The 22,897-nt window shown below is 46.3% G+C and overlaps 1 protein-coding gene across 2 annotated transcripts in view; it reads left to right on the top strand.

Moving 5' to 3' along the window:
* Positions 1-5,627: 5,627 nt before the first annotated feature.
* CYB5A (cytochrome b5 type A) overlaps positions 5,628-22,897 on the top strand; it is a 43,871-nt gene continuing 26,601 nt past the window's right edge. Inside the window, exon 1 of one of the 2 annotated variants that reach the window (XM_006168119.3) lies at positions 5,628-5,869. In XM_006168119.3, coding sequence (XP_006168181.1) covers positions 5,741-5,869 — 129 coding nt within the window. In that variant the 5' untranslated portion in view covers positions 5,628-5,740. The remainder of the gene's footprint in view (positions 5,870-22,897) is intronic. The other variant, XM_027768128.1, reaches the window with a different exon arrangement.

Genomic DNA, 22,897 nt, shown 5'->3' on the forward strand with positions numbered 1-22,897 from the left:
TGCTCGCCTCAAACCCTTGTTGGCGGCCCTCAGAGATTCCCTCACCCAGCGTGCTCCCGGCCTGCCCCGCGCGCTGTGCTCCCGGCCTGCCCCGCGCGCTGTGCGGGTTTGCTTTCCCGCCAGCGGTAGCTACCCATCCCACAAAGCCGCGCACAGGCTTCGCTGAGAAGAGCTGGAGGTGCTGTGGCGAGTGGGCCCGAGCAGGCAGCGAAGCCCAGGTTGGGGCCTCCTGCTTGCTGTGCACTGGCTGTCCGGGCCTCTTGCTTAACAGTTTCTCCTCAGATTCTCCTGTCTGCACTTTGCAACTTCTGCAAGTTTCTTTGTGATGCTGATTGCAGTGACTAGAACGGCTTAAAGCCTGTATGAAGCGACTGGAATGTCTTTATTCATTTATTTATTTTTGAGGGTTTTGCCTCATGATGTGCACTAGCAGAGACAGAGACATGAGAAATACACACACACACACACACACACACACACACGCCACCCAGGAGGGTCTCACTGCAATCATTCTCTGCTGGAGAAGGGTGCACCTGTACCAGGTGTGGTTTTCTCTTTTTTTCTTTTCTTTATTTTTATTTACTTTATTTATTTACCTATTTTAATTTGACCAGCGAGGGACAGATAGAAAGTGAGAAAGCAAGTTGCCAAGTCTGAGACTAGAATGTGGTCAGCCATGTGAGATCCAGTGCCCTTAACCACCACACTACCTGCCAGCTCCCCAAGGCGTGGTTTTCAATCCACCAGATCTGGCACTGAAACCATGTTGGCCATGGGAGTCCAGCAAGGTAACCAATCCGCCAGCAATGATTTAAAGAATAGACCCAGCGGGACCAGCAGATGACAGTGATTATGTCAGGACTCCTACTTATTCAACTTCGGTTGGCGTCCTGGACCCAGTGGCTTAAAACGTGCAGGACTGGTGTGTATGCATGCCCAAAATCCCAAGAGGAGGATGGAGGAGAAGGGATTGTGGCACAATCCTGGGGGGGTGTGATTTCTGTCTATCTGGCAAGTGCATGCACTCTATAACAAAAATCTCTCTCTCAAAAAAAAAGATAGGCCCTGCTGCATTGGCACACTGCTAAGATGCTGCAGTCTGTAGGCTGGGAGGGAGACCCGGGTTTCCTTCTCAGTATAACCTAAAGGCTAGGCATGGTAGTGTGTGCCTGTAACCAGAGCCACTCTGGGCTGAAAAGGATGGTGAATTTAAGGCTTACAACATAACTAGAACCCTACCTAGAAAATAAGGAGCAGGACTGGTGTCATGTCTGAATCCAAACTGAGAGGGTGAGAAAAGAGGAATGCCACAAGGCAAGACCCTGTCTTAATAAGTGAATGAAGTAATGAATTTAATATCACAACTACGTCCTACAATCAAACGTCATCCTGTTTCTACTTCTAGATGGACCTGCAAGGAAGATATGTCCAAACATACATTTACTGTAAGATGTCTAATTCATCATTGTCTGAAGTTACTGAGAAAAAATGAACTACTGATATATTAACAATGAACTTAAGATATTTGTATTAATTTTTTGTCCTGCTCTTAGTTCCTCATTCTGCCTATGTGACTCAAATAATCAGAGACGCTCAACAGACATATTGATGTGTTACAAATACACACAGGATGTCACTGTCTGTTCTGTTAACGGGAATACCTGAGAGTGGGTCAATTTAAGAGAACAGAGGTTCATTTGACTCAAGTTTTAGTGGCTGGAAAGTCCAAATGTGTAGGCCTGGCATCCAGCTAACCTACAACCTAACTAATAGGAGCACAGAGGATGGTGGGCACATACAGAGAGTTTCACAGCAGTGCACTGTTGTAAAAACTAACGCCTTTTCATGAAAGGTAGAACTCACTAGTTTGCTCAGGAGACAGCATTAATCTAGTAATGAAAGTGACACTTCCATTGATTCAGTCATTACCCTATAGGACCAAATTCCAAAACATGAACTTTGGAAGACAAACTATTACCCAAAACAAAACATGAGATTAAAAAAAAAATCAACTTTATTTATTTTAAAATAAAAATTTGAAAATATCTAGAAAATTTTAGGAATTGCAGCTAATAAATGAGGAATTGTGTAGAAATCAACTAAATATGGTATATACTAGAGATAAAGACATTTTTGGAAGGGAAATACTAGTATATGCTAACATGGTATTTAAAAGATGGCTATAATGCAAATTATCTATGTAGATATTTGAATTGGAGTTACTTTATTTTTTTATTTTTTGCCATAGGGTGTGTGAGCTTGCTGAAGAGAGAGAGACAGAGAGAGGGAAAGTGAGATATTCCTGTCCCACACCCAAGGGACTGGGGTGGTGGCCATGCCGCAGTCCCTTCTATATTTCCTCTTGGTATTTGGGACACACACACACACACACACACACACACACATGCCTGGTATAATTTTCAAGCTGCTGGAATTTGGGCTCCAACTATGGTTGGCCATGTGGGAGTTGGTGCCTTAACCACCAAGCCACCTGCTGGCCCCACAAATGCTTATTTTTGTATAAGTTAGTATAACTATTAGTATTTCTATTCATCAGAAAAGTCATGAGGTTGGAAAAGTCATGTCATATTTTTTCTATGCTTTTCTATGCAAAAATGCTTCATGACTTTTCCAATAACTCAATATTTGCCCAGTGGCAGGAAAGAGCTTGTGTGTGAGTGGCAGAAGGAATTAGAAAAGGAATAAAAAAGTAACAGTGATTACTTTTGTCTAATAATGGTAGAGAAGACAGTATTTATTTTGTTTTTGAGAGGTTTTTGCTATAGGGTGTGTACATTCACCAGAAAGACAGAGACAGAGAGACAGAAAGCGAGAAATCACGCACACCCCCACCCTGGCATGAGTTTAAGCCACCGGGTCCAGGATTTGAACCATGTCGACTACATGGGAGTTCAGCGACATAGCCATTACGCCAACTGCTGGTCCTGAAGACAGTATTTTTTACAGCATATTTTTTTAACCTGAGTAGTTTTAGGACTAGAATTGATTTTCTAAATACTTATAAAAATGTCTTTACTGTCAGGGAAGTCAGGAGAATTTGTAAATATTTGTGTTCCTTTAATTTCTCAGGTTTGTCTGTCTCTAAATTTGCCTAGAGTTACTTCACTTTGGAATACCTGCCAGATAGGATACTTCCTCATACCTGTGCTTTAGAATAAAGAAGTTTTGTTGCACAATAATAGCAATGGCACTAGTTAAAATTCATCGATTGCCTTCTGTGTGCCAGGGCCTGTGCTTAGTATTTCAGAAGCAACTGGCTTAGAACAGTCAACTGCCTAGTTCGTAGTCATGCATTTGATAAGTTACAAAATTAGGGTTAGAGTCCAGGTTGCTGGAACCAAGTTTTTTGCTTTGTACCACTTCTGGAGTAAAATTTGAAGCAGTCTTGATATTGGCTTATGGAAGAACCCATTCACTCAAGAGACTGGTGGCTCTGCCCAAAGTCATGGGGATATAGAGAATCCTGAGAATTGTTAGGGAAGGGATAATCTGTTTCACTATTTAAAATTAAAAAGCATATAGGAAATTTACATTAAATGAACATATTTGAAAAAAAACAAAAACTCTTAAATAAATAACCTTAATTCCTACCTTGAGAAACTAGGAAGTGAAAGAGGAAGAAAAAAATTTCAAAGCAAGCTGAAGGAAACTGATAGAAGAAAAATGGAGAAAAATCAGTGAAACAAAAGCTGGCCCTTATAAAAGACCAGTGAAATTGATAAACTTATACCAAGGCTGACAAAGAAACAAAATAGTCACAAATTACTGATATCAGGAATTAAACAGAATATCACTACAGATCCTGCAGGTTTCAAAAGGATAATAAAGGACTGCTATGGACAACTCCACACACCTAGATTTGAAAACTTAGATGAAGTGGACCAATTCCTTGAAAAGTACAACCTATCACCCAGTTTGATAAAGATAGTTTAAATAGTCCTATAATTATCAAGGAAATTATACTGATAGTTTAAAATCTTAAAAAGAAATCTGTAGGCCCATATGCTTTCACTGGAAAATTCTATCAAACTAAAACAGATCTGGATAAAAAAGAGAATAACATGAATGCCTACACCTGTTCTTAGGACTAAGTATACTAATCAAGATATATGGTATTGGTAGAGGGATCGTTACATATATCAATGGAACAGAACAGAGAACTCAGAAATGGCTCCATACAAGTACAAGGAACTAGTAATAATTTTTGAAAAAGGTGCTAAAAAGCATTGAAGGAAGGACAGTATTTTAATAAATGATGCTTGAACAATTAGATAGAAGAAAAACACACCTCCATGTAGGTCTTATACAAAAATTAAGTCAAAATTGATTATAGTTATAAATGTAAAATTACTATGTTTTTAGAAGATAACACATGAGAAAATATTTGGGACCTAGTAAATAAAGAGTTCTATACATGACACCAAAAGCATAATTAATGAAAGAAAAAGTGATGAAGTGACCTTTTAAAAATTCAAAACTTCTTTAAGAAAAACTAAGAGAATGAAAGACAAGCTAGAAACTGGAAGAAAATGTCCTGAGACTACAATGGACTCAAATCTAGTATATAAAAAGGATTCTCAAAACTCAACTTTTTTTTTTTAAATGAAGATTCCACTGAAGAGGATATACAGAAGGCAAATATTATGCATGGAAAAATGCTGCAGATTGAGGTAATCGCTACACCTCTGTTATATGTTACTAAAATGCTAGAATCCCCTTTGCCCCCTTTTTCCCACCATGAACAGTGGTTCTTTTTTTTTTTTTTTTTGGAGAGATTTTCACTGTAGGGCGCCTGCGCTCGCCAGACAGACAGAGACATAGAGACAGAAACAGGTAATTTTCCTTCTGTCAGAGGAGGCAGGGGAGTGCCCGGCTGGGGGGGAGGTGGTGGGGATTCTTCCATACTATATTCCAAGTGCACTTCAAGGCTTATGATTCCTTTTCACACACTGTCAAAAGGACACAGATAAGAGACTAATGCTGCGTTCTTGGTCAACAGCGGGGAAACTACTTCAGAGTTGCAAAACTATCTTGGACGCTTTTAGTTATGAAAAAGTGTCCTTGGATTTTTTTTTTTTTAGAGTAGGCAATCCAAACCCTGGGCTGGAGTCAGTGTGGCATAATTAGGCGGTGAAGTCAGCTTCTTTGGGCAACGCGTTGGTTCCGCAGAGGTTAAGCTGTGAACCTTTTTAAAAGGGCATCTTTTTGTGCACGCTCACAGTTCGCCCCGACCGCCACTTTATGGACTTGGAGCGTAACTACTTTCGTTACAAATTAACGTCGGGATCTGGGTCTGATTTAATCTGATTAGGAAACACCGGGTCACGTTGGAATTCGCACAGGCTGGGTCGTACCAGCTGTGCCCTTTAACCCCTCTCACCGCCCTCGGCGCAGATTCCGCAGAGCCGCGCCCTCCGCGCGCTGTGCCAGCGGGTGACTGTGAAGGGCACCCGCCGCAGCCAATCAGCAGCAGCGCGCTGGGTGGGGGCGCGCCTGGAATGGCGGAGAGGGTCGGGCAGGGGCGGGGCCCCTTGAGTGGCAAGCATGCTGGCCAGTCCGCGGCGGCCGGGCGCCGCCCGCCCCTCCGCGGAGCCCGGCGCCCAGTCCCTGGCGCCCAGTGGGGACCTGGGGGAATGTCCCGGGTCGGGCTGTCTGAGTCGCTCGCGTCGCTCCACCCGGCTGGGCTGTGTGTGCAGGGCCTGTCTCTCCGCGGACCGAGATGGCCGAGCAGTCGGACAAGGCCGTGAAGTACTACACCTTGGAAGAGATTCAGAAGCATAACCACAGCAAAAGCACCTGGGTGATCCTGCACCACAAGGTGTACGACTTGACCAAATTTCTGGAAGAGGTGAGTTGATGAGGTGCGACACCGTTCAGGGGCGCAGAGACTATGGCTGGGGTTCGGGAGTTTCCAGCGTCCGGCCCTTTCTCCTTGCTTCTGGACACCTGAATTTGCACACCTGGGCGTGCTCTCCAGGTCAGCACCACTGTGTCCGCGCGCGCTTGCGCATGCGTTCCTGACCACACACACCTGAGTATACACAGCCTACTGTGCTCACCTGGGAGCGCTCCGAGGCGCCCTGTTCTGTGTTCTGGACACTGCTACACTATCTCACTGTTAGTGGGCAGTGACAGTGTGTCTGGAGCTGCCTTCCAAGGAGGAGGCTCACTACGTGAGGACTATTCGGGGTGGGGGGGAGAGATTTTTGTTATAGGGTACGTATGCTTGCTGGAGAGACAGAGACAGGTCTCCGGATCTTGGGCACGCACACAGGCGGACGGCCTGTTTTAAGCTGCCGAGTCAGGGACTCAAACCCTGATCGACTACGTGAGAGTCCAGCGACCTAACCATTCCACCATCTGCTAGTCCCACTACATAAGGATTTTAAAAAGCTCTCTTTTGAGATTGAATAGCAAGGCTCTCCCAGAAGGCAGGAGTGGCTTCACCAGTGCCACTCCTGGAGTGGACTTTGAATAGAAGCCAGTCGGAGACCACCTACCCAGAGAGGGCAGTGCCGGTCCCACCAGGAGACCTGTTCTGAGGCCGGGGTGGTCTGGGTGCTAGTGGTGCCGATGCTCGCGCGCTCTCCCCCGACATCACAGCTCACCCTACCTGTTCACCGGAAGGACCGAGAAAGCTCAGTGGTGGTAACGGCTTCCAGCACTGACCTGGCGGTGAGGTTCTCCTGGGACTGAGAGTCACCTCGGAGGTGTGCAGCTCCGTGGAGTACAAAGTGAGAGGGGGAGGAGAAGTAGTAAAAATTGTGCCAGTGGGACTTGATCCTTACTCAGCTCGGGAAGTTGTAAAATAACTGCTTAACTTAAAGCATAAGATTCTTTGCACGGGGTTGCGATTTCTGCTGTATGCGCTAAGTGGTGATTCTAATAGGTGTGTCTGTTACCTTTGAATGTGTTTTATCACTTTGTGAGTGTTCGAATGGTACTTTTTTTTTTCTTTGAGAGAGAGTTTTGTTATAGGGTGTCTGCACTCCAAAGAGAGAGAGAGAGAGAGAGAGAGAGAAGTAAATCACCCTCCAGGGAGGATAGCCGCTGCAATCCCTTCTCGTCCATTCTCTGGGGATTTTGGGCACCCATGCATTTGGAACGGCATGAGTTTCAAGTCACTGTGTCCAGGACTCTGACCTGAGTTGGCCAGGTGGGGGTTCAAAGCCCCAGCCACCACACCACCTGCTGCCTCTGAGTCCCACGTCTTCACTTTACTTACCCCTCTTGGCTTCTCCCACCCCTCAGTAAATGAGAATGTTTAATGATGGGAATTGTTATACACAGTTTGAGGAGGGAGGCAAAAATAAGGCTTGGTCTTAGCTTGATCACAGTTCACCTCAAAGAACTAACGTTTTGTGTAGAACTTTAAAAAAAATAATTATTTTATTTTATCTTTATTTATTTAAATTTGACCAGAGAGGAACAGAGAGAGAGAGAGGAAGTGAGAAAAAACTCCACCAGGTTCGGGATTCAAACCATGGTCAGCCATGTGGGAGTCCATTGCCCTTACCCACCATGCCACCTGCCAGCCCCATTTTGTGTAGAACTTTAAGAAAAAAAAAGGGGAGGCAGCGGTGGTGTGGTGGTTAAGGTGCTGGGTTCCCACATGGCCAACCGCGGTTCGAGTCCCAGACCTGGTGGCTTGCTTTCTCACTTTCTCTCTCTGGTGAGTGCATGTGCCCTATAGCTAATTAAAATGATCATAATAAATATAATTCTTTTAAAAAGCAGTTTTTTAAAAAGTTGGAGTTGACGTTTAGTGATAAGATATTTCCGTCTTGATCTGTCATCTGATAGAATGCCAGAGAGGGGACTTGTGTTCTGATTCAGTTAGGATGGTTTATAGTTGGGAATTAGATCTGATCAGTCCTTTTTCTTGCCGAGTGACAGAGTGTACTTGAAATCCATGTCTAGAACAAAGAGTCTGGCATGGGGACGTCAAGTCCCACTGACTGCCGCAGCTACTCCTTCACTGTGCCCGAGCTGTCGATAATCCTGGGGTGTTCATATCCAGTTACAGTATGTGCATTGTCCATTTGTGTCTATGAAAAAGAATAGCAGCTATAAAAGAATATTAAGCTGTTTTTTATTACTGTCTGAGGCCTTTGCTAATTTTTCTTTCTTGTTTTAAACCATTCTAACTTACACCTTCTCCTTCCATGGCGCTGTTGACGCTTCAGGCCAGACAGTTCTCTGCTGTGGGTTCTGTGCTGGTCATTGGAGATTGTTGGGCAGCGTCACTGGCCTGTATCTGCTAGATGTGATGGCAGTAGCATCTCTCCCCCAGTTGTGACGATCAAAAGGGTCCCCCTAATACTGCCAAATGTCCCTTGTCCAAAATGGCTCCTAGTTGAGGACTGCTGCCCTTAAGTGTAGTGTGTGTAACTTAAAAAATTTTTTTTCTTAGATATTTTCCACCTGGTGTACGCTTGCCAGAGAGAGACAGAGAGAGGGAAGGTGAGAAATCACCCCTTAGGGGAAACTACCATGCTGCAGTCCCTTTTCCTCCATTCTCTTCTTAGGATTTTGTGCACATGTGCCTGGCGTGACTTTCAAGCTTAGGAGTTGAACTGTGCTTGGCCATGTGAGAGTCTAGCACCTTAACCACCACACCACCTCCTGGCCCCATATTGTTAATGTTTTTTGAGAGAGATTTTTCTATAGGGCAGGTGTGTTTGCTGGAGAGACAGAGAAAGAGTCTGAGAGATAGGAAGTAAGAAATCATTCTCCCAGGGGGCATGACCATGCCATAATCCTTTCTCCTCCATTCTCCTCTTGGAATTGTAGGGACACACACACTCGTTCCTGGAATGTTTCAAGCCACTGGGTCCCGGACGCGAACCATGGTTGGCCATGTAGGAGTCCAGCACCTTAATGACTACACCACCAGTTGATGCCTTGGCCATAACTTTTAAGGGTAAGCTTTCAGAAGGAGATAATAAGGAAGATTATTATTAACGTTTATTTGAAACTATTTACTTTCACATTTTATTCTTATGAGGCAGGTTAGAGGAGAATTATGCAAAAAATTTCTGAGCCAAACTGTAAGAGATAAGAACAAGCTGTTCAGTGGGTAAATTAGCTGAAAACATCACTTTACTCTTTCTCCCTCAAAGTTTATGATACTCTCTTTGAAAATAGGTTGGGGGAAAGTCATCTCAAATGAAATGAAGAGGCGATAGGCTGATACTTGGAAACCGGAACGATGATAGTGATAGAGAGAGTGGGCTTGAGTTGGGCTTGCTCCCTGGAGGGAGCTTTCTGTCAAGAGAATGCCCCTTTTTCGTCTCTGTATTCACCATTCACTGCTGGCATGTTGTTCTGGTGGGTTGAAACTCATAGAAAGCAAAACAGTCCAGCCTTTTCTCTTAACTGTGGCAGCCTTCTTGGCACAAACTGAATTGAACTTTTGTGGACACGTTTTTCCATTTCCATTTTGATTATTTAATTTTATTTTCTGTGACCTTCTCTTACTTAATGCAGATCCTTGTCATTGGCTTTCCACTCTCCAGCACAACCTTTGAGACTTCTTTCTGGGTTAGACCCTTGCTTCTAGAATTCTCCAAAGGTGTCTGCCTGGGCCCATTTGGGTTAAATCTTAAACACACAAAGGAAGTGAGCTTGGTATGTTGAAGAGATAATCTGTACTCTTATGTTCATTGCAGTAGTACTCACAGCCAGAATGTGACTCAACCTGAAATGTTATTAATAGTTGAATGTGTAAAGAAAATATATTATATATATACAGTGGAATACGATTCAGCCATAAAAAAGGGACATCCTGCCATTTGCGGCAACATAAGGGAACTCAGAGGATGTTATGTTCAGTGAAATGGCCAGAGACGGAAGATAGCCATTTGGCACTACATGTCCATATATTCTAAATTCACCCATCCATGTGGACAAACCATCGTATGGTGAGTGTTTCTCCTTTTTCAGAATAGTGTAGATGTATCTGCATGTCCACATTCATGTTGAGGAAACTGCTCTGTGGCCTACATCCCATGCTTGGATTCCTTACTTGTAAAATGAGGGGATGATGATAGTGCCTACTGAATGGAGGTATTCTAAGAATTAAACAGGGCCAGCCCATGGTGTGGTGGTTATGTTGGCTGAATCCCACATGGCTGACTAAGCAGTTTGAGTCCTGAACCGGAAGGCTTGGAAAAGATGCTGGGTGCATGTGCATGTGTGCCCAAAATCCTGAGAAGAGAAAGGCATGTCCATCCTCCTGCGGGGGTGCTTTCTTACTTTCCCTCCGTCTGTCTGTCTGTCTGTCTGTCTGTCTCTCTCTCTAGTGAGCTGAAGTGCCCTGCAGCAAATAAAAAAAGGTAATAAACAAAATAACACTGGGTAAACACACATACACTGAAAATGGGAGCTGTTCCTCATGTGTGCACTCCTGCCATGGCAGGAGTCAAGGCTGCACAGTGGCTTGCCTTTGGTAGCATTGTATGTCACCGCATAATATTGGTCTTATGTAAAGGTGTAAGTCTGGAAGGTGGTGTTGAAACATTAGGCTATCATAAAACTTACGTTCTGCCAGTCTAGAATACAGGTTGAAGTTCAGCTGTTGAGCAACGTGAGCTCTGTTTTCCTGAGAGAATGGCCTTAGAAAGTTGCTTTGTTCAGGAGGTGGGATAGAAACCTAAGAGGGAGCCGGGCTTCTTACTGATGGGAACCTGAATAGGAGCAGGTGCTCGTTACTGCATGACTGCTACAGGATTATGAATCGTATTGCGTGCATATTTTGAACTAGGGTTATTTTTCAATCCTGAATTCTAGCTTCTGAACTTGTATTTGGGAAATTGAGTCTTGCCATATCTGATTGTATTACTAGTGGAGTTAATAATTATACAACTTTGAGAGATAATGATTTGAAATGAAAACTTGGATGCTTGGGGCCAGGAAAAACAAATGGTTTGTATTTATTTCTCTGTGATTTGGGCAGCAATGTTTGTCTAGTTTTTACGAGAGCAAAGAGCGGTAGAGAAGAGGGAAGAAGAAAGTATCATGTAATTATTAACAGTTATGTAGTTGTAGCTTTCATTCCAAGTGAGTGGGTGTTTAATTTGTGAGCTAGGTATCTTCCGGAGCAATTGTTTAAAGCAGAATGTCTTTGTGGGAGGTTGGGAGGTTGTTGCTCTCTCCCTTTATATTATAAACATGGAGACTTGATTTGTTTTAGTGATCCTGGGATTCTGATAGGCTTGTATTTGAGTCTTGAATATTCTTTACCGTCATTCTGCCTCTGAAAAACTGTTGGCACCTGACTCACTTTGGCATTTAGAGTCTGAAGTAGGTTCTTTATGGTAGGTTTTATTATAGGGATTTACTTATTTTATATATATATATATATATATATCAGTGGTTCTGATTCTGGGGGATTGCAGTCTCCTGAGAATCCAGGAAGACAGTACAGTTGTTTAAGACTCATTGTCCTGAATTCTGAAAAAACCAGAAGGCCTTTACCTTTGATAGGGCTGCCGTGGGTAGGGCCAGAACACCTGAACACTTTTGCTCTGTTGCGAGGAAGTTTGATACTATTGTGACTCTCAGACTGCTAAAAAGCCGCAGCTGCCAAATATCCTTTTGATTAATACAAAATGGGAACAGTATCAATTATCATTTCAGATATACAGTGGGTCAGTACATGGCCCAAATCCAGACAGGATGGATAAATGGAAGAGAAGAGATTGTGGCGTGGCCAGGCCCCACTGGGAAGTTCTTTCTCCTCTCTCTCCTCCTGTCTCTTTATCTCTCTGGCTAGTGCTTACATCCTCTAGCAATTTAAAAAGAAAGTATGTAGTTTGATAAATAAAACCTAGGATATAGGAAGTCTGTAGGAGGAAAATAGAAAGGGAGAGTTGATGGTAATGGCTTAGGAATTATGGGTAAACAGAGGGCAAGCAAAAAGCACATCTCACAATGCTGCTTGGAGAACGGGGACCTATGGGTCTTTTATGTAATTTTTTTTTTTGGTAACTTGTTGCTACTTTTGAGAAGAGGATCAAAGAGACAATTTTTTATTTTGAGAGAGAAAAAAGAAAACAAAAAACAAAAGCCTACCACTTGAGATTAACTTTGGCTTTTTTGTTTATCTTTAAGGCACATGAAAATTGTAAATAAGGAAAACACAAGCAGGCCAGCTTGAGTAGGTCAAGGGATAAATAATATGCTGATTTATACTTAATGTGGATATCTCTCCTATCTTCAAAGTTCTCAAAACAACTGACAAATGCCATTTAGTTTAACGGAATCTGAACAGCCCTGTTCCACTAGGAAGCGCTGGTTTGTGGTTAGGAAACAAGATTGACTCTAAGACTTGTTCTGGAGGGACCCTGGGCGATCTGGGTTATTCTCCAGATTACCTTCTTCTATCCAAAGCGGTAACTGTTCTGTCACCTGTATATACCACTCTCAGCAGAAATTGCTATTAGAAGAAATATAATATTAGTAGATAAATAATTAATACTATTAGAAGAAATAGTATGTGTGAAAACACTCGGATAAGTATATAAGAAGTTTTCAAATTTAGTTAAAAATTTCTTATAAATTGTTATCATGTTTTGCTATATGGTAGGTCCAATATTTATCGAGTGGCAACACATCTCAGAAATTGTAATGTTAACTAGTGAATGAAATGATTCGAAATGAAAATATTCCCTTGAAATACAATTTGTCAGTAGTATGTGCTGCGTATAATGGGTAAGCACCCCGTTTCTGGAGCTTTTAAGCAGACAAGGGGGAAATGGCTGCATGGTCATAGGAATACGGGGAAGTGCAACGAAGGACAGCAGCGCCTCCCACAACCCCACTCCCTGGCAGTTCGGAGCGGCTCTCCCGGCAGCTGTGCAGACATACACCCTGGCTGGGGAATGTGTTTTACACAAATGGAAATACACACTGTGTGCTCTTCCGTGCTCTCCTTTCCCCCGAAATCCGTGTGGAGGCACCATCCCATTGCAGTAAGCCGTTTCCTCCGCTGCCTTCCTGGGAGGTAGGCGGACCTCCCCCACTGCTGCACACCCTGTGGTTTAGGCTCCCACCGGTGATTCCCTCTTTGTCACCGAGGTGCATGGTGGATTGGCCTAGTGACCACTCAAGGGCTAATACACCTGTGAGCTTCTTTTCCCCATATCCTGGTTCTCTTAGTAACTGAGAAACTTAGTGTGATTCACCCATCTCCTGTCCTGAATTATTTGGGTGTATATTTTTGTCAGAAGAGGAAAGTATTAAAAAAAAAAAATTAGCATGGGCCACGAGCATGGGCCACGATGTAAATTCCCCCAAGTTCAGCTGCACTGAGTAATACCTTGGCTGTGCTGTGGCGGATTCAGGGCAGTTATCAGCTCTAGTTCATTTCAGCTGTCAAAGGTCTCCAGGCCTGAGGCAAGTGTCCTGAGGTGGCGACTCAGTGGGCTCTAAAGAGCTGGCTCAGAGCATTCCCTGCGTCTTAACAAACTGTGTCTCCTGCCACCCAATATTTTTTTTTTGGGGGGGGTGAGGTTTTTGCTAAAGGGCACATACACTCACCAGAAAGACAGAACGTGGGAAATCACCCCCCCAGGGGCATGGCCATGCCACAATCCCTTCTTCTCCATTCTCTCGGGATCTGGGACACACGCACATGCACCCGGTGTGAGTTTAAGCCACTGCGTCTGGGACTTGAACCGTGGTCTACTACTGGGGAGTCCAGCGACATAGCCATTATACCAACTGCTGGTCCTGCCACCCATTACTTTTGAACTTAGTTTCCTTGGGAATATGCCCTTAAGTATATTTGTTAACTGGCTTCTTGTATCTTTCTAAATTCAAGTACAGGATCTAGGAGAATGAGGTCAAGATTGACTGGGGAGAACTCAGTTTGTCCTGGTTACATAGAAACTGGTTGTGCAGCCTGTTGGTAAGTGGCCTCTGGGTAGGGAGAATGCCATCTCTGGATGATGGCAAGGAGTCACTTTTTTTTTTAATGACATTAAAAAGTATTATTTACTTTAATCGCCGGAGGGCATGTATACTCATCAGAGAAAGAGAGAAAGCACCCCACAATGGGCATAGTCACCCCATAGTCCTTTTCCCTCTACTGCCCCATCCTGCCAGGATTTGGACACACACACACACACACACACACACACACACACATACATGCATTTGGTGGGTGTTTTCCAGCTGCTTGGGCCTGGATGCAAACCATGCGTGGCCGTGTGAAATTGGCTCCCTGTGCACAGAACTTGACCATGAGCTGCAGAGCCAGCCCGAGAAGTCACTTCTTGTATCCTCAGACATCTCTCTCTCTCTTTCTTTTTTTTTTTTTTTTTACTTTTTTCTTTTGGAGAGGTTTTTGCTATAGGGTGTGTGTGCTCACCGGTAAGAGAGAGACAGAGAGATAGAAAGTGAGAAATCACCCCCCAGGGGGGATGGCCATGCCACAATCCCTTCTCCTCCATTATCCTCTTGGGATCTTGGGCATGCACACACACATACCCGGCATGAGTTTGAGCCACCGGGTCCGAGGCTTGAACCGTGGTCGGCTACGTGGGAGTTCAACAACATAGCCATTACGCTAACTGCTGGTCCCCCTCAGACATCTCTTGTCAGACCCAGGCAAAGCAATGGCGTCTGACCCAGCTATGGTGCTGGGAGGCTCTGGAAGCCCAGTGGACGTGGGAGGGGTGGCTCGAAGGGCCTCTAGGCCCAGTCAGGAAGGGTGCCCTGTGCCTGGCTTGCCCAGGCTGGCAGCCTGGGGGAGTGGAGGAGCTGGGGCGTGTCAGTGGTTGGAGACTTTGTGCGTGCCGGCCTGCAGCCTGTTCTTTAGTGCCTGCTGCTGTTTGTTACTGGCAGAGCTGTTCACCAAGCTTTGGGCAGCTGTGTCTGAGAGCGGCCAGGGCACGGCAGTGCTGAGCTTGCCTTCCCTCTCCAGCTTCCTCCGAACGTGTTGATTAAATGCCTTCATTATCCCCATGAAGTCTCCAGTGAGCTAATACGTAGCAGCAGGGGATGTTCGCTGAGCGTTTGTCACCATTCTCTGTGTGCTAGGTCACATGCCACGTGCTTTTCTAGCGTAAGACCATCTTTGCGCTTCAGTCAGCACTTTGAGGTGGTGGCTGTGGTATCCCCCTTTCAACCGTAAGAAAAGCTGGCTGAGGGACATTCAGTAACTTGCTCAAGACACACAGCCCGTCAACAGCAAAGCCAAGGTTTAAATCCAGGCCGTGGGTCGCCTAGCTGCTAATTGCTGGGAAGGACGAGACCGGAGTGAAGACGGCCTGGCTTTAGAGAAACAGCCATCGCAGTGACGCAGTGACATGGTGGCTGTTGTGTGCTTTGACCCTTCCGCCTACCAGGGAGTTCTCTGCAGGAAGCAGGTGGGAGGCAAAGAGAAGTCACGATGCAAAGGTCTGAACACAAAACCCTTACCAGGTAAAAGGGCACAAGGGTGCCTTTTCCTCTGCATCCCCCTCTACGAGGCGAAGGAGGTGACACCATCCTCTTTTCTCAGAGAGGAGCGTTTCCAGAGACCCTGGCGGAGCCGTCAAGGACTCGGCACTCTCCAGCTGGTGTGGTCTTAGCTCAGTGGCCCGGGTCAGGAAGGAGCTTGTTCCCCTGTGGTAGGCGTGTGTGAGGAGGTTGGATGCCTTTTGGGAAGAGGCCTCTGAAGTAACTGTCCTGAGAGGAATTGCTCTATGTGGAACCTGAGGAGGTTACTGTAGGATCAGCCCCTCTGCTGGTCCCTAATCCGCAGCCCCTCCCCTGGCCTCTGTTCTTTGCTGCCTTCTTGCTGTGGTTGGTAGTCCTTTCTGCCTGCATGCTCAGAGCAGGTGCCCGGACACCAGTCCTGTCTCTGTCCCCTCTCCTGGTGGCCACTGTGCAGGCAGCTCTCAGAATTTCACTGCTTCCATCAAATTAGTAGTGATGCTACGAGTTTTGGGCCAAAGTAATATATGCTGTTATTATATTAAGAATGTGATTTCTGGAAGGAAAACAAAAACCTTCATTTCATGGAAGTTGATGGCCATTTCTCTGCCTAGTCTTTTTCAAGGGCTTCCTGTGCATTTAGAAGAAAGTCCACCTCTTGCCCTGGCTCAAATGCCCTCTCCAGGACTCCTGCCCACCTCTCCGCCTCCGCCAGTCACACTCCTGAGCCCTCCTGCCCTGCCCCCTCTCTTTCTCAATCAAGCCCAGCTTGTTTCTGCCTTAAAACCTCTGCACTAGGGAACCAGCAGTTAGCATAATGGCTATGTCGCTGGACTCCCACATAGTCGACCGCGGTTCGCTTCCCAGACCCGGTAGCTTAAAAGCTCTCGCCGGGCACGTGTGCGTGCATGCCTAAGATCCCGAGAGGAGAATGGAGGAGAAGGGATTGTGGTGTGACCATACCCCTGGAGGGTGATTTCTCGCTTTCTGTCTCTATGTCTCTCTCTGTCTAGCGAGCGCACGCGCCCTATAGCGAAAATCTCTCCAAAAAAAAAAAAAAAAAACCAAACCTTTGCACTAGTTCCCCTCTGCCTGCCGCTCAGATTACGGCTCCCTGTCTCTTGCCTAGTAAGGGATCTTTTCTGTCACAGCATCCTAGATTAATCAGTGTCCGGTGTTCTTGGTTTGATTGCTCAGGGCCTTTCTGCGCCAGGCAGCAAGTTTCTGTCTCACTGCAGCGAGCCCTAGCCATGCCGCATGCCCAGCGAGAGCCTCCGGGAGGCTGAGTAGTGACCTAGAAGCAGCGCACCCCGGACAGCTGCTACCTTCTTACTCCCTTTCACATCGATGGCACACGCTAGTACCAGGACGTGACCTCACCGCACTTTGTAGATGTTTGCAGGACCTGAGTTTAGCAGTTAGCCTCTGCTGGGACTTCGTTGTGATCATGTGGATCGTGACACATCTCAGAGCAGGGATGGCACTGAGGATGGCACTGAGCCAGGCTGTTTGGAAGCTGGTAGGAGGACAGGGAGGGAAGCCCTTTCGTATGTGTAGTCCAGTCCTTCCTGCCCAGAGCCGGTGCCTCGGTGTAGACATCACATTCTCTTCTCTCTTTCCACTCAGCGACTCTTCTTTAGCCTTCCACTGCTCTCTGTTCTTCAGCAAGCGCCCTCTCCCGGGCCTGTCGCACTGGTTACTCTCACCAGTATTCAGGGTGCCGTTTTCCCTCCCACTCTCTTTGGATTCTCCTTCCCTCTCCAGGACTTCTTGTGTTCTGTTCCCCTGTGTAGTAGAAACCTCCGAAAGGGTAGTTAAGCTGCATCTCCCCTCCTCTCCTCGTTCTCCCTCAGATCCACCTGTTCACCCCACTGCTCATGCCAAGTCCCTGGGAGGCCACTTAGGCCTTGGAGCTCCTCTCACTTGATTTGTCATCAGGGCATGGCATGGGTGGTCACTCATGTTGGAAATGCTCTTCTTCTTAAAGTTTGTTTATTTTCTTCATGAGAGAAAGACAGACTGGGAGGTGTGCAACCACAGTGGGGTCTTCACGCCGCGATCCTCTCCCGGTTTCCCAGCCAGGATCACCGGGTGCACCTGGCAGGGCTCCGTCGACCTGGGAACTGAACCCTGGCCTTCCTGAGTGGCGCCAGCTCCACGAAGGGGTGCCCAGCCACCTGCACCACCCGGAAATGCCCTTTGCTTGGCCTCCTGGATGCTGTTCTCTCCCGGTTTGCTCCTTCCTTGCTGGTTAGGCTCTGTCTCCGTTTCTGACTTCTCTCTGACCGCCATGTTGGAGGGTCCTGGGGCCCAGGATTTTCCACTTGTCTTACCTTCTCCCCCAGTGCCATAGTATTCAGTGTGCTGGTGACTTCTAGATTTTTATATCCAGGCCTGGAAGACTGCTCTCCTGAGCCCCTGAGTCTCCCATCCCTCAGTCTACCTCACATCCCCAGTTAGGTCCCTGACGGCCTCCACTAACCTGACACATTAAACCTGAATTCCGGGTTTTTCCACCCACACCCTGCTCTAGCCTCACTATTCCCGTCTCAGTGGAGGGCTGTCCATCTATCCAGTTGTCACTGAAACCTTGGGCTGTTCTTCGCTCTTTCTCTCACCCCCACCTTCAATTCACTGGAACATCTGTTGGTGTAACTTCCGTACTGTAGTCAGGATCTGGGCGCCTTTTAAAAAGATTTCCCCCCCTTTGGGACCAGCAATTAGCATAATGGCTATGTCGCTGAACTCCCATGTAGTCAACCGTGGTTCAAGTCCCGGACCCGGTGGCTTAAACTCACGCTCGGCGCATGTGCGTGCATGCCCAAGATCCTGAGAGGAGAATGGAGGAGAAGGGATTGCGATGTGGCCATCCCCCCTGGGGGATGATTTCTCACTTTCTGTCTCTGTCTATATCTGTCTTTCTGGTGAGTGTATGCGCTTAGAGCAAAAACCTCTCAAAAAAAAAAAAAAAGGTATTACCCCCTTTTATGGAGAAGAAAGAGAGAGAGCGCGGCTTCAACAAGGTGCTGACACTGCAAACTCCCCCCTACCAGCCCTAGATCATGGGCACATGCGTGCCAGGCATACTCAGACAGTCTGCAGACGTGAGCTTCAGACCGAGCCCCCTCAGGTGGCGAGCCTCACTGAGCGCTGTGTGCCACTGCCGTGCTACCCCCTAGTCCTGGATGCTGGCCAGTTTTCACTCCTTCACGGCAGTCACTGAGCCACCAGCATTTCGCCTGGTCTCCTTTGCCTCAGTGATGAGCGTGTGCTCGCTCCACAGCAGAGTGACAACTTAAGATGTAAGTCAGATTGTATCTCTATATTCTGTTTAAATGCCTCAATGCCTAATTACATTACCTGGTTTTGAGACGTAAGATATATCAGTAGCTACAGGGGTCAGGGGAGTGTGGTACTGACAGAGACGTACACATAGATCAGTGGGTCAGCATGGAGAACCCAGAGGGAGACCCACACGGAGATTCCCAACTGACTTATTATTAGAATCCTATTGCCAGAGGTTGTGTATGCTCATCAGAGGGAGAGCTCTCCAATGGGACGTGGTCATGCCACGATGCTTTTTCCCTCCATTTCTCCATCCTATGAGGATTTGGGGCATGCATGTGTGTATGCCTGGTGTGTTTTCAAGCTGTTTCCTTCCACTGGGCTGTGCATGCCACGATTGCTGTAACTTCTCCGTGTTATAGTTCCTCTAAGTGCCAGCACTTAGAGAGGACTCGGCATGGATTGAATGAATTATTGAAAGTTTATTCTGTGTGAAATGCTGTGCAGTTTATGCAGAACGGCAGTTGGGCTAGGTTGAATAATTTGTCAGCTTGTTTTACTTCTCTCTTGCCTCACCCACCTGTTTTAACCCCTTTTATTATCCTTGACACTAGAAGTAGAAGGAAAAAGAGGTCTCCTTCAGCATCGAGGGGAGGTCGAAATGGCCCCATCATGTTCCACTTCGGGCCTCACTGTAGGCCGTTCTGTGGTCTCCTTGTTTGGCTGCTCTGACTCACGGTGCATCATAGAGTGAATGCCTCTCTTGGATTGCAATTCATCTGCTCCTGGGCCTCTGGTATTGGTGGCTTTGCTTATTCTTAAGAGGAACACTAGGGGGGCCGGCAGGTGGCATGGTGATTAAGGGCACTGGACTCTCACATGACTGACCATGGTTTGAGTCCCGGACCTGGCAGCTTGCTTTCTTGTTCTTCCCCCCCCCGCCATGGCTTGCTTTCTCACCATCCCCCTACTCTGTCTCTGTGTGGTCGAATTAAAATAAGTAAATAAAGTTAAATAAAGTAATTCTTTAAAAAAAAAAAGGGGGGGGAACATTGGGTCTGTCAGGGTCCAAAGTGAGAGGTGCAGTGTGGTCCCCTGGGTCTGGCTGAGGACCAGTGCCTAGTGTCCCTGCAATTGTCCCTTAGAAGCCAGTCTCTGGCCCTCCCTTCTACCCTAGGGTCATCAGGTCAAAATTGGGTGAAGGGTCTTTGCACTCTTCAGAGAGAAACTAAATAGTTATGTCTCCAGTTAGCCTACTTGCTTTATTTTACCCATGAAATAAGCTTATTGACAGTAGAATTAAAAATACTGGTAGGATATACTGACCAAATAGCAATTACCTTTAATTCATAGTACATTTTTAGGTCAAATATTTACTGTTTCAGTACTCAAAGTAATTGAGAAGAACTTCGCTTCCTTTTCTCAAGGAGAGAGTTGCCACAGCACTGTGGAGGAGAGTGGCCTGCACAGCTGACACCTGCATTATCTGTTCACCCTCCTAGTTACCTCCTGTAGCAATCTCCTTATCTTGATAACAGATTCCTAAGAACTCTTGTCTTTTGGTTCTGAGACTTAGTAGAATCAGACAAGTTGGTTTAATCCATAGAACTCTCTTCAAGATGAAGTGGGGTGACAATAAGGGGGTCCTTGGAATTAGCCTTTAGCAGTGGACAGGGGCCAGCTGCCATCCAGCTGCCATCCAGCGTTACTCATGGAGAAGTGAGATTTGGAGGGCGGTTGTCTACACCAGTGTCACTTGAGCACCTCTTGCAGGCTTGGCGTTCTTTAATTATTTCACTGACTCTTCTCTGTAGTTTACGAGGGTCTAGTTTGACATCTTGACAGGTGATGTGGGGAAGGCTTGTTATAAGTAGTCAGATGGCGATGTTTGCTTCATTTTCCTTTCTACTCGTCTTCTCCTCCCTGCTCATACCAGGCAAGTGGACAGACTGTCAAATAACACATTCTTAAATGTGTGAAATCTGGTCAAGCTGAATATCAAGAGCAACCTGGAAGCAGGAGAGAGGCCACAGGAGAGGTGTGGGGAGGTGGGCGGGGTATTGTGCCTGCGAGGAACCATATGGACTTTGATCTGTGCTGGTGGATCTCAGGGTGGTGGCTTTCTGCTCAGTAGACACAGTGGTTAGGAGAGGTGGTCTGAGGTCAGGCTGCCTGTGTCACACCCTAGGACCCCCTCACTAGCATGCCATTTTGTACTTTGGCTTCGTCTGTAAAGTAACCACCTCCCTTGGCTTGTGAGGATCGGGTGACGCACTGGGCTCAGCACTTCCTGAAGTGCAGCGGCCTATGCTGGATGTGGGCTACTGGTGCTGGTTAGTGTTTCCTCCCAGTGTTCCCCCTGGTTCCTGGTTGGAAAGGAAAGAAACTGAAAGTAGGAAGATCACGGGAAGGAAGGGGGAGACTGGTGGATGACACAGCTCTCCGGGCTGCGAAATGCAGACCTTAGGCGAAAACTCCAGGGAGCTAGCTCGCCACTGTCTAGTGTCCCAGGGCAGGCGGAACTCTCCCTGCTCACCTGGTGAACTGCAGCAGCTTTCACAGAGACCAGGCCCAGTGACCCCACCCAGGCCCTTCCTTGCCTCCACCCTCTCTGCCTCTCTCCCTCCGAGCTGAGCCTTCCATTCTTTATTTCCAGGGAGCTTCTGTACACAGTACCTCCTCTATTCATCGCTTGTCTCCCTGTCGGTTTCCTTCTTAGACTCCAGCTCCTTGGGGTAGGCCAGAGTTTTCCCATCTTGGCAACAGTATGGCTTGGCTTGGTACCCAGAAGGTTCCAGGGAAGAGGTCTCGCAGCTGTCTGGAGAGTTGCACAGATGGGCCTTGCTTTAAGGGTCATCCCGTGATCACCAGAGTGGAATAGGGAGAAGTAATTCAGACGCTCGTGAGAATTCACACGGGGCTGTATGTAAAGTGTGAGTCCACGCCGTGTGTATACACCAGCTCCTCCACCGAGTCCGGAATGACCAAGCAGGGTCTGATGAACTCAGACCAACTCTGAGGCAGGCGTCCTTCGCCCTGTTAGAAAAACATTATCCAGAAATAATGAGAAACATTTGGTTAGGCTATCTTGTAATTTTATCCTAAATCTTGTATAAACTGTTCACTCTTCAAACTCCTTTGAATTTTTCTTTTTTTGTTTTGGGCTTAACTATTGCTGATAATCTCTAAATACATTTCTTGCCTAATCATTGTTTGTGGACAACCCATCCACTCCACCCTTTTTGGCAGTGCTGAGTGTTTGGAATGAACAGTCCTGTTTAAAACTCCAGGATTGGTGGACTTTTGTTCCACATGGCATTATGTTTAGGTGGAAAGGTTTTGTTTTGTTTTGTTTTGTTTTTGTCTTGTTTGTTTGCTTATTATTATTTTTAAAATGTTACTGCTGTTAGCTTTTTGCATGGGTAAGCAAACCCTCCAAGGGAGGACATTACAGTCTTGTAGTGAGGCTCTGTGTACCCTTTTGGCTTTTTGACAGGACACCTTTGTAGCCAAATGCAGCCCTGATGTGGAAGTGTATGTGTTCACGTGTGTTTCTTCTCAATCTTTCTTAGTTGGTGAGGCCCAGATAATGGTAAATGACAAAATTTCTTGAGATTTAAAAGAAGTAAGAGAGATTCTCCCTAGATTCCAAATCAAAAGGGAAAAATGAACATGATTTTTAAAATATCCTTTGTATCTCCAAAGTCAGTTTGTTCAGATATACAGAAATGATCATTTGATTTGGATGTTCAGAAACCCTGGGTTGTGGTCCTAGCTCCCTCATGAATTGTCAGCATGGAGTTGGGCTTCATTTCTCCAGGCCCCAGTTTACTCATTCACACATTTTAGATGCTAGTCTCTCAAGGTCTTTTAGACTATAAATTTGGGGATTTTTGACCTTCAGCCTCCCTCGCTATGTTGCTATCTTCAGCTCAGTTGCATGCTTTTTTTTTTCCTTTGGAGAGGCTTTTCGCTATAGGGCGTGTGCGCTCACCAGACAGACAGACAGAGAGAGACATAGAGACAGAAAGTGAGAAATCACCCCCCAGGGGGGATGGTCACGCTCAATCCCCTCTCCTCCATTCTCCTCTCGGGATCTCAGACACGCACGCACACACGCCCAGCGTGAATTTTAAGCCACCGGGTCTGGGACACGAACCACGGTTGA

Source organism: Tupaia chinensis, unplaced genomic scaffold (genome assembly GCF_000334495.1).
Source record: "Tupaia chinensis unplaced genomic scaffold, TupChi_1.0 Scaffold145592_1, whole genome shotgun sequence".
Lineage (NCBI taxonomy): Eukaryota > Metazoa > Chordata > Mammalia > Scandentia > Tupaiidae > Tupaia > Tupaia belangeri.